Genomic DNA, 16,701 nt, shown 5'->3' with positions numbered 1-16,701 from the left:
ATGGAATTCGTCCAACCAATTATTCCAGCAGAGCAAATCGAGAAACTTGAAAGGTATTTTTGATGAAGATTTGTTTTAGCAGAGTTGAAACATATTTTTTGAATTTTTTAAAAGCATTCTTGAAAAATGTGTTTCGCGCCCAAATCAAGCACTTGATGAATATGAAGTTTACGATTTCCTTGAAGTCCTCGGACTTCCAACACCTCCACGTATTTTTATACCAGCTGGAACAGATCCATCTAAGATTGGAGAAATGCTGCCAAAGGGAGTTGAAAAGTTTGTTGCCAAAGTTGTTGTTGATGGCCTGACTCATAAAACCGAAGCAAAAGGTGTATTGTTTAATGTTACACCAGCAGATGCTGATAAGGCATGGAATGATTTTACATCCCGCTTTCCACCTGAAAAGTATAAAGGAACATTATTTGTTCAAATGCTCCCAATGAAAGGTTCTCTTGGAGACGAAATTCTGATTTCTCTTTTCCAAGATCATGACTTTGGTCCAATGATTGCACTTGGATTTGGAGGTACCCTTGTTGAGGAATTGAAAGAACAAATGAAGCCGAATCGTGCAAATCTATTTCTTCCATCAAATATGAACTTGGACGAAAATCGTAAATTATTGGAAAATCTTCCACTTGTTCGTATTTTGACTGGTGTTGCACGTGGAACTAAGAAGAGATTGGAATTGGATGTTTTAATAAATCAACTTAAAAAACTTCAATGGGCTTCGTCATATTTCTCTGTTTTTAATCGAAATTCGAAATTCAGTTTGGAAGAACTTGAAGTTAATCCAGCGACTGTTCACGATGGACATTTAATTGCTTTGGATGGAGTTCTTCGAGCTAAAAGATTGACATTCAGACATGGATGTGACAACTCTTCATCTTCAGCTACACCTTCAGCATGCTGTGAATGTGGTTCTAAAGCCGCTTTATCAGCAGAAGAAATTGCAGCGCTGCCACTTTCTATGATCCCCAAGCCTTTGGGCAAGATTGAGAAAATGCTTCATCCGAAATCTGTTATGATTGCTGGAGCTTCGGGAAAGCGTCGAGATAATCCTGGTTCAATTATGGCACGAAAGGCGAGAGAAAACGGATCAATTCCATTGGAATCGATATATCTTCTTCATCCAGCTGAGAAAGTGGTTGAAGGATGCACATGCTACAAGACAATGAATGAAGTGCTGGAGAAGAGAGGAGGAGAGCCAGTTGATCTGTTGATTGTGGCTGTTGGCGCAGGATCTGCAAAGAAGCTCTGCGAAGAATCATTTGACATGCATGCAGCAGAGTCTATGCTGATTGTCACAGCAGGGTTTGCGGAGACGGAGACAGGAGGAGCAATCCAGCACGAGATGGAGCAGAAACTCAACACACTCAACATGACACCCGAGAAGCGACCTGTTATATGCGGGCCGAATACTCTCGGGTTCACATCCAAAGGATCCATCGATACCCTCTTCACTCCGCAGTACAAGAGCTCTTCTGGAGTACTGACGATGAAGGAAAGCGAAGGAGGTCTTGTTCCAGATGCTGTATTTGATGCACCTGCTGAAGAAAAAGCAAAGAAGATGCCGTATTTAGGTGCTGAGAATGTTGTTATCATTTCTCAAAGTGGAGCACAGCTTATTTCTCGCTCGTCTGATCTAGTTGGCATTATTAATCCGTGCATGTCTGTGTCTGTAGGAAACCAGCTGGACTTGTCTGTGACAGACTTCCTGGAGTATGTTATCATGGACATCATGAATTCAAGAGAGCATCCCGATGGAAGTGCAAAATCTCGCTATGATGGCGTCTCTGCAATTGGACTCTACATCGAAGGCTTCAACCAAGGAGAAGGGCGTCGCCTGATTAAGTTGCTGCACATGGCAGCAGAACTAAGCATTATTGTGGTTGTGTACAAATCAGGTCGAACAGCCCAGGGAAAAGACGCTGCAAAAGGTCACACTGCCTCAATGGCTGGTGATTATGACATGTTCTCGTTCCTCATTCGCTCTGCTGGAAGAGGCGCTGTTGTGTGCGATTCGTTTGAGGAATACGAACAGATTTTGATGTGCTGTGCTCTGATGCCTTCATTCTCAGCTCTGCGACGACCGATGACAAAGGCGGCAGGTGTTGGAATGGTGAGCAATGCAGGATATGAAAAGTGCTGCTTGGCAGACCATCTCTTCAGAGGCAACCCATCGTCTATTGCACTTACCCAGTGGTCTCCAGAAACATCCGCCAAGATCGAAGAGTTGTTTGTCAGTGCTGGTCTGAAGGGTGTTATTGATATTTCGCCTGTGTTGGATGTGACTCCGATGCTACCTGAGAACAGATGGTGCGACCTCTGCGAGATTATGTTGTCAGACGCTGGCTGTGACGCAGCAGTGCTTACAACTGTTCCAGAGTCAATTCAGTTCAAAGTCAGAGAGAAAGGGCCAGGCCATCCCGAAGATGTCGATGCACCAGGCGGGTTTATTGACAGAATTGTTGCGTTGAAAGAGAAGTTTGGGAAGGAGAAGCCGTTTGTTGTGTCGATTGAGTCAGGCAACTTGTATCGCCATGTCACCTCTGAGCTTATTGCACGTGGCATTCCTGTGTTCCGCCGTGCAGACGCTGCTGCTCGTGCTGTTGGGAAGATCATCATTGCAATGCGCGGAGAAGTGTTGTAAATGAAAAACAATTGCTATGTTTTCACAACATTTTAAGAGAATCAGAAATTGAATCAGAAATCGAACCTTGTCATTTTGAGTGATCATTTTTATTTTTTTATTATTATAAATCTGTTGGAAGTATTTTCAATTAAAAGAGAAGAATTTGAAGCATTTGCAGCCTCGTCTTCGTTCCGAGGCTCATTTGCTGCTGTCTTTTTTAATGTAAGTTATGTTTCTCACACTTGTTTTTATCAACATTGAAACAATCATTTTTTCTTTGTTACAAAAAATGTGAAGTGCTTTTGAATTCTACAATCCCACAAGCAAATAACAATCGGGAAAAAAAAATAAAAAAGAATGAATGAAAATTTAGTGAAATGAAAGAAAATCCACAGAAAAACGAAATGAATAAAGCGTTCAAGTTCGAGCTGGATTGAAATGAGATCTCATTTGGCCTTTCTCTCTTTTCTCTCTTTCCCACATCTTTTCTTCATCATCTCCATATTTTTCATTGAAATGTTTTCCCCTTCCTCTCTTCTCTTCTTCTCTTCTTTGATTCCACTTTCTCTCCTCTTCTCTTTCCTCGTCCCTCTTCTCATAATCTTGACGTGGATCATGCTGCCTTCTTGCAGCGCAATATGAACACGAATCGCATGAGCTATACGATGATGTGGTTGGAGAAGGATAGCAGCTCGAACAATATGACGATGATGCCTGCGAAGAGCGATACGTTGGCTGATCATCTTCATAATTGGATTCATCATGAATGTCATGGCGATAATGATGCCGATGATGATGCTCTGATCCTCGAGAATGTGTGCTTGGTGAAGAGTAATAATCACGCTTATATTGTTCTTTGGAGCGTCTGTTTTGTTCTTGTTCTTCCATATCCTTCATGCACCTAGCGCTTTCTGCTTTTTCAGTCGATGAATAAGCACGAGAAGATTTTGGAGTGGCAGATGCTGCTCTTTCACGATTTGCATTCGGAACAACTGGTTGAGGAGTTCTTGCTGAAGTGAGACGCCGAAGGGGAATTGATCTTCCACCACCTAATTGTTAAAAGCAATTATTATTTATATATATTTATGTGAAAAAATTAACAAACTTGTTTGCACAGATTTCAAAGAATCAGCTAGAAGTTCGTCATATTTCTTTTTCAAATCTTCCAACTCTTCCTCTCGTTCATGCAGCCTTTGTGTGAGTTGAGTATTGAGAAAACGTGTATCTTTTATTTTGTCTGCCATTTGTTCCATTGAAAGTTCACCTTGTCTCTCTCTTGCATGGGCTTGAACACTTTGTGCCACCATCTTTTTGTGAAGTTCATTAAGTTCTGTTACAACACGACTTTTATCATGTGCTAAATAGTCACACTTAGGCGTTCAACAAAAGTTGTAAAAATCATATCAAATGTATTATAAAAAAACGATTTTTTAAACTTGAATAAAAATTTAAAACCTCACTGTTCAGGGACTTGTTTTCTTGCCTAAGCTTTTTAACTTCGGCTTCTAACGAATTTACAGTGTCGGTCGCAAGTAATAATTCTCCAACAAGTCTTTCAACCAATGGAACAGAGTCGATTCCAAGAGGCTCGTAAAACCTTAAAAGAGGTTAAAAATCGAATTAAAAATATCTAATATAAAATATACTTATATACACACTTCATGGCCTCCAAACGTTTTTTCAAAGTTACAAAACGCTCCATTTTATATTTTTTGAAATCGTTATTTAAAGATAATGGTTGAATTTTGATCGAATTCAACAATAAAATCAACATGGTTTGAATTTCATTTTGCGCGCGCTATTTCCAGACTTTTTTATTTTCTTATGAATTCTTGATGATGCTACAACTTGTCATCGCGTTATTTTCTTTATATCATTTCAGGCAGACGCTGGAAACGTTATCTTTATTATCTTGATGGTTATTGTGTTTATCATCGCCGTTCTCGCAATTATTGGATACTGTGCACGTAGAAAGAATGGAGGAAGCGCATCTTCCGGAACTTCTGCAGGTGAAGCAGCAACACAAATCTAAGTCTAAATCTTGGCTGTAATGCATTTCTCAACTTCTTTTCTTTGAATCTTTCTGAGAGATCAACCCCTGAGATAGGAGGATTTTATTTTATTTTTGCCACAGCACAGTTATTATTTTTAATTATTTCCTTCATATGCACAAATTTTTATTTGTAGCATTTTTTTATAACCATTTCAGGGAAATCAAAATATTTCACTGTTAATTTTCACTTACAAAATTCAAAAATGGAATATGTGAGCAATTATTTTATAATATTTTTTCAATTTTTGTTGTTTCTGCAACTTGATTTGGAGATTGAACATGAAGCGAGGTGATAATCAAAATAATGTTGTTTGAATCTCTTCATTTTCAGATAATAAATTAATACCTTGTTTAATTATACACTCACGTTGCTTACAAATAATGTGCAAATCAATAATTAGATACCCATTTGCAGTAAATCACAATTTGTTATCATTGAAATGAGTATTTTCAATCTTTTTCATTCTCCAACAGCGATGCTAAATCTCGGAGCATCGTTACGAACAAAAAAGGAAGTTAAACGATCGTATATTTATGGAGATGACATTTCTCATTACAACATGGGAAGATTGACAGTTCAATCCGTGTTTGAAAAAGTTTGTTTTATATATCATAAAGAATATTTTCTTCTTTAATTTACTAGATTATTCAATAGGAATATGTCGTCGATATAAAGGTGCAGATGGATATTTGGGCAAACTCATTTTCATATTTTGGATTGACAAAGGAAAAAATTCAAAAAAATGTCATTAATCTTGTCTAGCCCACTTATAATTTCGCAAACATTGAGTCAAATGATTTATCATATAGTTTTTGAAGAATTTGTTCCCCCTTCTTTATGTTTGGAATCTGAAGTATTTTAGCACATTGTGGGGGATTATAATCGAGATGTGTGATGGGAAACCTTTGAAAGAGACTGCACCTGAGGTAGAGTTTCTGCAATCTTTTCCTGAGTGCGCTATTATTGTTGATGTTGGGCATAGTAGTACGAGAATTACTCCACTTTATCGTACGCTTCCAGTTGAAGACACCATGAAAACTGTTACTGTTGGAGGAAAGCACCTAACAAACATTTTGAAGGGGATTGTCTGAATCCGTTCTTGGGATGTGTCTGAAGAATTTCTTCTCATGAATCACATGAAAGAGCAAACATGTTTTGTGTCTTATGAAAAAGAAAGGCAAAAGATAAAATGAGAAAAGGAGACAGAAGAGAAAACAGAACAGATCAAAGATCAAACCGATTGTTGTTGCAGCGTTGAAGCCGTTGCGATGAAATCCGCAGTTGCCCGAATCGAAGAAGCCGTTGAAAGGGGAAAACTTCGAAAGGAGTCATTGAAAATATTGATGCAAAGCAAGCTGATGCAAACAAAATGTGGAGAGAATGTACTGGAGAAAGGGATTGGGATGAAGATTAGCTAGATATAGATATTTTGTATCAGACTTTGTCACTTCTTTTGAAGGATTTGTGAGAGAGCCAGCATTTGTGAAGAAATGGAAAGATCTGATGAAAGAGAGAAGGCAGGAAAAGACGAGAAAAGCTATAAATCATACAAGAGTAGCATGTAGATCACCAAAATTATTGATAGGAAGATAAGACAACAACGAATATGAAATCTTCAACAAGATGAAAACGAAGACAGCAACTGCAATGATTGTGTTTTTTATAAAATTGCAGAGAAAGAAGGACAACTTATGCTTTTTAAAAATCCTTTTCAAATTAAATTCATCTAATGCAAAATAATAACATCTAATTTTCTCTTTTCAACTAGATTTATGCATCACATTATCGCTTTAATTATGAATTTCACAAAATAACAGATTTTTTTTAAATGATTATTAAACAGTTCTTTTTTTCAAAATGCCATAATCAATTTTTTATCTTTTGGAACTTTTAATTTTTTTCATTTTGAAGTTTAAATCACCGTCACTATCTTTTTTATAAAACTTATCATTGCGCAACACGTTCAAATACAGCATTTATGGATACAAGCTATTTGAGTCGATGCAGAACAGACAAACATAAGGCAAAAATGTCTTTTGTAAAAGACGGGTGTATGTTTTGCTTTTTACTTATTCTTTAGTTCTTTTCATACACCCCAATTTAGATTATTCTCTATTGAAGAAAATACGTTCGGCTGAGTCCGATTGTGAGGCGATTGTTGAAACACTTTTCACAGACCATCCAATTCCTCTTTTTGAGAATTCAAGACAACTATTTGAAAAGAAGATGTTTATACCTACTAGTCCAGAAACTGCGCAAAAATTCAAAAAGTTTGTATTTTTTCAACTAAACTCAGTTTTTTTATCAATTTATTTTTATTTCAGAGAGGAATCAATTGAGGATATGACTGACGAGTACAGAAGATGCTATGCCATAATAGAAACAATTAAAATTCTTTTACATATCATTTCCCAAAAAGTTAGCAAAGAGAAAAGAGTAAATTCAACAGAACACGCAGAATTGGAAAATTCATCAGGAACGTATTTTACACATTTACTTGAAGGATCTTCTTCAAAATTGAATTCAATTTCTCAAAGCAAAGCAGAAGAAATTATAGCGAATGATTTTAAGAAAGAAGCTGGTAACATTAATTCTGCAAGAGTTGTTGAAGAAGTCGAAGCCACGGGAAGCAACATATCAGAAAAGGCAGCTGATGAAAACTCATGGGGTTCAAACCATTTGAGTGAACAGGCATTAGCATCAGGACCCAAAAATTTGGTAGCGGAAAGGGGGACTATAAGCTTTATGCCAGTTCCTCAGCCTTTCAAGCAAGATAATTTAATTCCATCAACAAGCAAAAATCAGCAACTACAGCCACAATTTCTTGCGCCAATTCAAACTAAATTTAACGGTAGCAGCGCATTTCCTCAGGCATTTGGTGTGCCAATTCAATTTGGAGCACCTTCTTCTGTTTACACCACACAGCCTGTTTTTGGCAAGACAATTCCTGCACCTGTTGGATTTTCTCAATTCCCATTTCAACTGCCTTACCTGGCTCAGTTGCCCAAGTTAGATGGAATGCCAAACCAGCAGCATGCAGTTAATCAGGGAGTTGTGGGAAGGGTCGATGGAAGGAAAAGCGATTCAAATCCAACTTGTGGACAATTTGACAAAAATCCAAGTGACACAAACAAAGATAGCAATGAACAGAAAGAAAATGATTTGAAAGAGAAGAATAATAACACAAAAAAGACTCAGAGCGGAATACAAGATCAGAAAAATGCAGATATTAGAGAAGAAAATGGAAAATTAAATGACTTACAAAAAATGGATGTTAAAAATAAAACGATCCAAAAACCATTTGTGAAGCAAGAGAGCGACACTCACATATTTTCACTTTTATCTGAGACAAAAGATGCTGAAAATTCTGTCAATCATTCAGAAAAAAAACATGACAAAAAAGAAAGACAAGATGGAGGTGAAGAGAATGAAATGAAAAAACAAAAAGCAAGGTCACACGATCATGACCGATACAAGGCTTCTGGAAGAGCGCGAAGGAGGCATCTTCGTAGCAAACACAAAGAAAAGAAGCAAAGAGACTCAGCTCACTGCGACCCAGAATATAATGATGCAGGTGCTGCTGACGATGACAGCTCTGACAGAAGCGAAGAATCGTCCGAATCTTCGTCTTCCAGCTCATCTTCAGCGTCTCTGAAGTCTTCTCAAATTCCTTCTCCTTTCCAGTCAACGCAGCCAACTTCTGTTCCTCGGGAAGCTGTTGTGACGCCTGAAGCTTTGTATGCCTCTGAAAATACTCGCGATTCATCTCCAGCTAGCACGCCAGTGTATTCTCAGACTTATCCAGATGCAGAAGTTGCTTTGACAGATTACAATCATGAAAACAAGAATCCTTCTGCACCCAACGACACCACTCCAGACTACAAGCTCGCAACAAGCAACAGCCTGTCCACTTCACCTGCTTTCAATGCTCCCCCCACAAACACCCTGGTGCCTTCCTCTTTTCGCATCCTTTCCGCCCCGTCCATCCTCCCCCGGCGCTACCAGTCCAACGCCCATTTCCCTCTGCTGAAGTCGCCCCGTCCCTCTGAGCCGCTCTACCACGAGGCCAGCCGCAGCGACCGCTACGTCCATGCACCGCACGGGCTGAGCGACATCTACGAAAGAGACGCGTCTGCAGGCTCATCTGCACTGGGATCGATGGTCGAGCAGTCGCTGCTACGCTACACGCCCCTGACGCCTCTTTCGCCTTTCACTGCTGCCAACCCAAATTCCTCGCTTGCTTCGTCTTTTTCTTCCGCTTTGCATTTCAGCTCTTGTGCGATGACAACCCCTGGGTCGATGCCCCCCTCTCCTTCCTCTTCGCCTTCAGCTGGGGCGGCTGGTGAACTGGCTTCAAGCAACACTGTTCCTTCATTTCTGCGTCATTCTTCGCCTTTCATTGCTTCTTCCTCTTCTTCTGTATCACAGTCCCCTGCTTCTACGCAGGGATTTACTCCTTCTTTGTCAACACCTGCATTTTCCTTCTTGTTTGAAGAACAGGACGAGCTTGGCTTATGGCACGAGACACCAATCGAACGGCGCTTCCGAGAGAAGATGCTAGAAGAAGATGTGCTTTTCGGAGAAACATCGTCTTTCGACGAGATTTCTGATTTTACTCTTAGTTTTCCTCCTGAATCTGATGGATAATCTTTAAAAATATTTTTTTCGAATTAATCTTTTTTTTTCTTTTTTGATAATGATGAATGCTAAAGTTTTTGATTACATTTTAAGAAAAGTACGTACATATTTTTTTTGTTTTTTAATTAATTTTGTTTATACATTTGTGTTTAACTATTATTTATAAAGTGAAAAATTATCTCTTTTGAGTTAAAGTATTTATAATGGCAAGATCATATTATCTTGATGTCAAATTTAACGCACGGCTCTACTGATATCGTAAAAACATTAAAAGGCACGAGGAAAACAGGGACTACAATATGTGGAATTGTTTTTGATGTGTGAAATTTGTTAACTTTTGTTAGATAATTTCCCGATTCATATTATTTTTGTTCTTTGCAACCGTTTGCATGATTCAAATTATCATCATGAAAAGGGCGGTGTTGTTTTAGCAGGTGATACACGTGCAACTGCAGATCATATGGTGATGGATAAATCGATTTTCAAGCTTCATTATCTCACTCCAACTATTTATTGTGGAGGGGCAGGTACAGCTACTGATAATGAGCATGGTATGTTGTTTAGCAAGAAATATATTCAGTTACTTTTATTTTTTAAAAAATTTAATGATTCATTTAGTTGCTCAATTGATTTCTTCCCAATTGAGATTGCTTGAACTTAACATGCGACGACCAAGCCGTGTGGAGACAGCTGTTGTTCAAATTAAACGTCATTTATTCCCGTTTGGAAATATTTATAATTTAAAAAAAAATAAAAAAAAAATATTATCTTTCTCTTTTATGCTTGTGATTTTAAATATTTCATTGTTGGTGCAATGCATTTCAGATATCAAGGACATCTTGGAGTTTACTTTGTTCTTGGAGGATGCGATTATACAGGAGCCCATTTGTATTGTATTGCTGCTCATGGGAGTGTTGATAAAGTTAATTTCGCTGTGTTTGTGTTGTTCAAATTCTTTAATAATTCAAATTTTCACATCTTTAAGTGAGGGATCTGGTTCATATGCAGCAATGGGGGTGATTGAATCAAAGTATCACGAGGGGATGACAGAGGAAGAGGCTGTTGAGTTAGCGAAAGAGGCTATTACAGCAGGTATCATTAACGATGAGGGAAGTGGCTTCTTTGTTGATTATGTTGTGATAAGAAAGATTCCGGAACCTCCATATGGAATAACCGAGCAACATCACCATTGTCTTAAGCCTTCACCTCGGCAAGAAAAGATTCCTGGTCTTATGACAGTAAAGAAGGGAGAAACGGGTTTGATGTTTTTTCTTTGCGATTTCATCATAAATATTTGTTGATATTATGAACAATGAATAATTTTAATTTCAAAATTGCTTTATATACACTTTCTTTTAATTGATTATTATTATTATTATTATTTGCTTGGTTGTTTCAGAAATTATGAAAGAAATAGTTTTCGATTTCGCAACTCATCACGAGACTGTTACAATCAACAAGCCTTTCAATGATAAAATAGAACCTGTTGGAGATCTTCAGTAAGCGTTCAAATAAAATGTTTTCACTTCTTTCTAAACATATGAGTTTCAGTGCATTGTGTCAATCTTTTCATTTCATTAAACCAAGTCAAAACTTTCATAAATGTGGTGATGTTTATTTTTCTTTTAAAATTTATTGCATAGGGTTATAATTATATCTTGACCTTTTTAAAAATTATAAAGTAGTGTCTTTTCCAACAATTTCATATTTTCAAGAATTTTTCGTTCAAATATGACTTCTGTTTTAAATAAAAATTTCTGTTTGAAAATACAGACTTTGAATTGTGGAATAGATTGTTGATGTTAAGTCCCTTCATTGAACTCCTGTGTGGAATTGGAGGGTCATATAGTGCATAACTCCTTCAGTTTTTTTTAATGTTATTTTTCAAAAATATTTTATTTTCATTTCAATGAAAATATAAAAAATATTGTGTATTAAAAAATATTAAAAAAATAATAAAAATGGGTGATTATTTTTGAAATCATATATATTTTTTCGTTGCAAGTTTTATTTTCAAATTCACAATTATTTAAAAAACAATTTTCAAAAAAGCATCACTTGTTTTCTAATTATTGTTGTTTTGACACATGTTGTTAAAGAAAGACAGAGAAGTGCAAATATGATTTCTACAAAAATATCTGATTGATTTTTAAGTATTTGCGATAAACTATCTGTTCGAAATTTTTGATAGAAAAATTATGAAATCAAAAAGAATCACCCAAATATCTTCTGAAACACAAATTTTTGTAGTCAGAAACAATTTCAGGGAGCATGGTCATCTGCCAAGTGCAGAAGATTTCACTATCGACTGCAGCAAATAGCCCACATCGTTGTGGATGGTGTTGTGCAAATCACGAATGCAATTCATTCTGAGGAACTTTGTTGCATAGGAATGAAGAACGCAGAATGAGCACTGAGAAAACGAAGGATGGTTAGAAAAGTTGAAAGCATTCAGCAGTAGTGGAGAAAAAGGAACAAAGAGTTATGTACATCAATCATATTGAATCAAAATATGGGGCATGTTTAACACAGAAAAAAATCAAGTGAATTAGTTTGTTTTTAAATTATATATATATTTTCACAATTTTCTTTGTTGATGGAAATTGTTTAAAACGATAAAGATGAAGAAAATACACCACACACTGATGTTTCAATATCAAAGGCATATGGCCTTGTCATATGTCATCCGGAGCTGAAGACTGGAAAGTCAAAGAATTTGAATATCAACTAACTGGCTGTTTCATGCAGAAGTGTTTCAAAAACCAAGGAGCAAAACTCTCGATGAATTGCATAAAAATTTTGATAATAATCCAGTTTTTGATGTGAATGTTGATGAGTCTTCCACTATCGTTCCATCAACTTCCAAAAGATATGTTATTCACACTGCTGATGCGAAAGATGGTTTTTCAAAAGAACCACCAAGAAAGATCAATTCCGTATTCGAAGCAGTTGTAACAGTGGATGAATGTGCCTTTTTTCTATTATTTTGTGACCAAACATCAATCTTTTGGAAGAACTGAAAAGCAATTCATCTCCAACGCTTGAGATTTGTGAAAATGGAAGCGGATTGATGGACAAAGAATGAATCAAAATGAACACTCTTCCCATTTTTCTTTTTCAATCATTGAATAAAGAAATCACTTTTTACCTGAATTCATTCATATTCAACTTCTTCTTGGTTCTCATGTATCTCATGCAGATCCATCGATCTGGCGAGAATTCCAAAAACAACGAATCGACGGTTTTTCCTTCGAGTCACATGGCACACACCTCTGTCAGCCGTTGGACAGGGAATTGTTTGCTGTATTCAAATCTGACCTGACAAACAGATTTGAGGCTCCATCTTCTTTTTCTTCTTCTTCCACCAAAGGAGCTGAAATTTCCGATGTTCTGACTCAAGTCACCCACACTGCATTTTCTCCTACTGTAATTCAGAAAGCTTTTATCTGCAGTTGTGTTCAACGCAATTCTTCTGGGCCATGTCTTGTGAAATTGTCCTTATCATCTATTTATCCTCTTCCATCTAGCAGAAATAAATTTTCCTTTTATGAAATAGTGATAACAGATGCAAACATTCTGTGAAAATGGGATAGCATGTGATATTGAATAGTGAAAAGAAAAATGAAATGGAAGTAATAGACAAAAATGAAGTGAAGGCTGGTGTTGATAAAAAGAAAATATTTTCATTGAATGATTTTTTTCATATTCATGTGGGGGAAAATATTGATTTTCAAGCTTTTTTTGCACAAAGCATCAAAAAATTGATTCACTCATAACTTTATCAATCATTCTCAGATTTCAAAATAAATTGGTTTTTCTTTTCAGCAAATAGCCATAAAAGTTGTTATTAGAAAAGTTTTGTGACATTTCACGAATGTCAAAAAATGAACCCATTTTTATATTGTTTTTTGTTCTCAAAAAGTCTATGAAAAGTGCATGATTTTTCAATGAAAATTCCTGAAATCAAATATTTTGTCCCATGTTGAAAACGATGATTCTGACAATGAAAAGAAAGAGAATGCATATAATCGCGGTGAAGGAAAAAGGAAAGTTATCTAAAGAATTAATTCTGACTTTGGTTTTTTTTCAATATGGGTAAATATTTATGAAACCACATTTTTTCTTTTGACAATTTCGGTTCGAAAATTTCTTTTGAATGTCAATAAAAGAACAATGAAAAGTGAACAGGCATATTCAAGACCTCTTTATTTTCATTTCGGATCATGAATTTGTCACTGAAACAGAAATGATCATTTTAACATTTAAATACTTTATCTCTTCCCAAAGGAAAACAATCTTTGAATAAGCAACACCCAGAAAAAAGTTGTGATGATAAAAATAATATCCGATATTTATTTTTCAAACTTATAGTGCTTCAATTTTTTGGTTCATAATGAAGAAAAAGATTTATGTTTCATTTTCAGCTCTTTTTCATGTTTGTGTATTTTGGAGCAATATTTCGAATCGAAATTATTGATTAAATGAAAAAAATGTTTAAAATAACAATCATTATTTAAAACAATAAATATCTAGAAATAAAAAAGTCAGAAAGACAGATAGAGAAATTCGCTTTAAAATGATTTAAACTTGTGATTGGCTGAACTTAATTGTTGTGTGAACAGCTGATTGATTGAATGAAGTTATTTTACGAAATATTCAGTGATAATTTTCATTCAATTATTTTCTTGCAGGAATCGAAAAAAAACTTTTCCAATTGTTGTTGAATGACACACATTAAACTGTTTCTCTTTCGTCACTATTCATGGGAACATCGTTGAAATCAAATTTTTTCTGTCAAAAATTTCGGTTTGAATATTTGTAATGAAAATTTATAAATGAGGCAAAATATTTGACTGCAGGCATTTTCATTGAAAAATTTTGAATCTGAGATGATCTTTTTGTGATCAAAAATTTGAAAAAATGGGTTTATTTAAAGAAATACATGTGACGTCACACAACATAATGTTATTATTTCAATGATGTTTGCTAACAGTTATGAAAATCATATTTATTTGAAATCTGGTTGAGTTACAAAATGTTATAAGTGAAACAATTTTTTCATGCTTTGTGCAAAAAAAGCTTGAAAGTCAGTATTTTCCCCCAAATAAACAATCAAAAGTGAAATATATATTAATGACTTCTCTGCTGTTTTTTTCACGTCTTACAAAAACTTTTGAAACGAAAGATTAACATTTGAAATTTGAATGATAATTTTTGATAAATGACAATGAATTTCCATAATTATGAACACCCAAAAAAAAATTATCATATAAAAAATAACTGCCCAAATATACACTGAAAAGTGAAATGCCTTATAAAAAATATCTTCATCTTTATTTTTGCCAAAACATTTGTTTTTGAAAACATTTGATGAAATTTTTGATGAAAATACAAAATCCCAATTCAAAGACAAACAATCTTTGAAGAATCAACATCCCGAAAAATGTTATGATTTTTAAAATAATCACCTATTTCATAAATTAGATTAGTGTTTTTATTGGCACCTTTTTTTTTATTGGCACCTTTTTTCTATTTCTTTGTGAAAGATATAATTTTCTATAAGAAACAAAGATTATATGCACAAACAATTGTTTTTATCATCAGCGGATGAACAGATGTGCTTATTTAATTTCGGGGCAACAGTTAAATATGTTAGTGAAAGTTTCGTATGAAAAAAACATGACAAATTCTTTTTAAAAACAAATTGAATATACAAAAATTTATAAAAGCAAATACTTCATATATCAAAACTTGAAATGTCTTCTGGCTGCTTAAAATGGACTTTTTTTTTTGATCATTACCCAAAAAATTGATTGGTTTTTTTATGATCAAAAAAAAAGCTGAAGAAGGAAAAAGAAAAATGCAAGCAGAAATGGCGTCGATAAACTATCGCATTTATGAAAATAGACTCGAGAGAATGGCGCGAATTCTGATTGACGGAAAAGCCAGGCTAGTGGATGCGATCAACTTCGGTGAATTTTCAAAAAAAACTCTCATCCATGCAGTGAATGCTGTTAAAAGTGACAGGGATGTTGCCAAAGTCGGAAGACCGTCATTGCTGCGCAAGGAAAAAAAGGAAATTGTTACAGACGAAATTAAAATTGAAGCAAAGTGTGGAACAAACCTGACAGTGAAGAAAACAAAAGAATTGGTTTGTTAAATATTCTTTTTTCTATTTATTTGTTTCTATTTAGATTGAAAATGCGATAGAAGATGAAGATTCAGAGATTTCAGTTGATGCTTCACCAAAAAAAGAAATTTCAAAAACCGCGGCTTATTCCTTCTTGGGAAATCAACCAGAATTGAAATTGCAAAAGCCAAAAATTTTGTATTCAAAACGTCTTGCAGCATCTTGTCAAGACGTTTTGAAACCTTGGTACGAAATGCTTGATGATTTGCATTCAAAGTTCAAATACTGAAGGGAGTTAATCTATAATGTGGATGAAACATCACTAAGATTATCTGATAATTGTCAAAAACTTGTTGCAACATCCTCGGAGTCTCCATCAGCCTATTGCCTTTCTCCTTCGAGAGTTAGAAACGCGACGCTTGTGGCTGCTGATTCCAGGGATGGTTTTTCTTTACCTACAATTGTTCTTTGGCCAAGTTCAAATGTTCCGGAAGAGTTGACTCCTTTACTATCTCCTTTGCTTGATGTGTGGTGCAATACGAATGGTTGGATGAATTTTTCTTTATTCGAACGATACTCTTTGCGTGTTCTTCTTCCAGAAATACTAGAAAGAAAGAAAAGGATGAAATTGACTGAAGAGAGATGTTTGCTATTCGTTGATTCGCACAGCTCTCGTGCAAACCCTATTATTTGGAGAAAATTTATGGAATTGAATGTGGATGTCATCACATTTGTTCCTCACACAACACATATTTCACAATTTCTCGATAGAGGTGTTTTTGCTGTTCTTAAATCTGTTTTAAATTCATCAATAGAAATACCTCAATCTTCAACTGTTTCTTCCAACAGAAAGGCTTTGGCAGACATCCTTCCTCAAGCTCTTCACTCTGCATTCGCACCATCAGTAATTAAGGATGCATTAGATGCAAGTGGTGTTTTGTTTAGATCGTCAGGACCAGTTTTACGTAAATTACCCAAACACTCTTCATTTCCTTTGCCCACTAATTCAAATCGTTTTGATTTTTACGGAAAAGTGCTCACAAATGAGGATTTCTTAGAAAAGTTGGAAGAAGATATTTTTATTCGAACAAGTGCGGAATGTTCCGAAGCCGAAGAAGAAACAGTAAACATTGAAGAAACTCTTTCATTTAAGTCAAAGAAGAAAAGTGTTTATCGAAGAATTTTGCATGATGACGTGGATAATATCAAAGAAGAAAATTCTACAGATCAAGGTTCAGAAAAAAGAA

The 16,701-nt window shown here is 35.5% G+C and overlaps 4 protein-coding genes across 4 annotated transcripts; 3 read left to right on the top strand and 1 right to left on the bottom strand.

The window, feature by feature from the left end:
* MONOS_8944 (putative CoA binding domain containing protein) lies at positions 1-2,987 on the top strand (the record flags this gene model as incomplete). The annotated part of the gene is made up of 2 exons (XM_067879396.1): positions 1-53; positions 115-2,987. 2 exons carry the CDS (start codon positions 1-3, stop codon positions 2,648-2,650), a joined length of 2,589 nt encoding a protein of 862 aa, XP_067720615.1. The 3' UTR covers positions 2,651-2,987.
* Positions 2,988-3,049: 62 nt separating this feature from the next.
* MONOS_8943 (putative centrosomal protein) lies at positions 3,050-4,334 on the bottom strand (the record flags this gene model as incomplete). Its single annotated transcript, XM_067879395.1, has 4 exons — positions 3,050-3,681; positions 3,738-4,002; positions 4,088-4,229; positions 4,291-4,334. 4 exons carry the CDS (start codon positions 4,332-4,334, stop codon positions 3,050-3,052), a joined length of 1,083 nt encoding a protein of 360 aa, XP_067720614.1.
* Positions 4,335-6,552: 2,218 nt separating this feature from the next.
* Positions 6,553-9,333, top strand: MONOS_8942 (uncharacterized protein; the record flags this gene model as incomplete). The annotated part of the gene is made up of 3 exons (XM_067879394.1): positions 6,553-6,737; positions 6,791-6,956; positions 7,011-9,333. Exons 1-3 carry the CDS (start codon positions 6,665-6,667, stop codon positions 9,331-9,333), a joined length of 2,562 nt encoding a protein of 853 aa, XP_067720613.1. The 5' UTR covers positions 6,553-6,664.
* A 200-nt stretch (positions 9,334-9,533) lies between these two features.
* Positions 9,534-10,941, top strand: MONOS_8941 (putative Proteasome subunit beta type-7-B). Its single transcript, XM_067879393.1, has 6 exons — positions 9,534-9,642; positions 9,740-9,875; positions 9,943-10,045; positions 10,150-10,260; positions 10,310-10,581; positions 10,724-10,941. Exons 1-6 carry the CDS (start codon positions 9,550-9,552, stop codon positions 10,825-10,827), a joined length of 819 nt encoding a protein of 272 aa, XP_067720612.1. The 5' UTR covers positions 9,534-9,549; the 3' UTR covers positions 10,828-10,941.
* Positions 10,942-16,701: the final 5,760 nt, after the last annotated feature.

The sequence above is a fragment of the Monocercomonoides exilis genome (assembly GCF_001643675.1).
Source record: "Monocercomonoides exilis strain PA203 chromosome Unknown scaffold52-633478, whole genome shotgun sequence".
Taxonomy (NCBI): domain Eukaryota; phylum Preaxostyla; order Oxymonadida; family Polymastigidae; genus Monocercomonoides; species Monocercomonoides exilis.
Note: the sequence above shows the minus strand (reverse complement) of the source record. Positions and strands in the feature narration are given on the sequence as shown.

What these genes read in the sequence shown, in the direction of transcription:
- MONOS_8941 (XM_067879393.1), top strand. Translation starts at nt 9,550, where the DNA reads ATGTCAAATTTAACGCACGGCTCTACTGATATCGTAAAAACATTAAAA. An exon ending in AGCTACTGATAATGAGCATG is followed by an intron (nt 9,876 to 9,942) that starts GTATGTTGTTTA and finishes TGATTCATTTAG; the next exon opens with TTGCTCAATTGATTTCTTCC. An exon ending in AGTAAAGAAGGGAGAAACGG is followed by an intron (nt 10,582 to 10,723) that starts GTTTGATGTTTT and finishes TGGTTGTTTCAG; the next exon opens with AAATTATGAAAGAAATAGTT.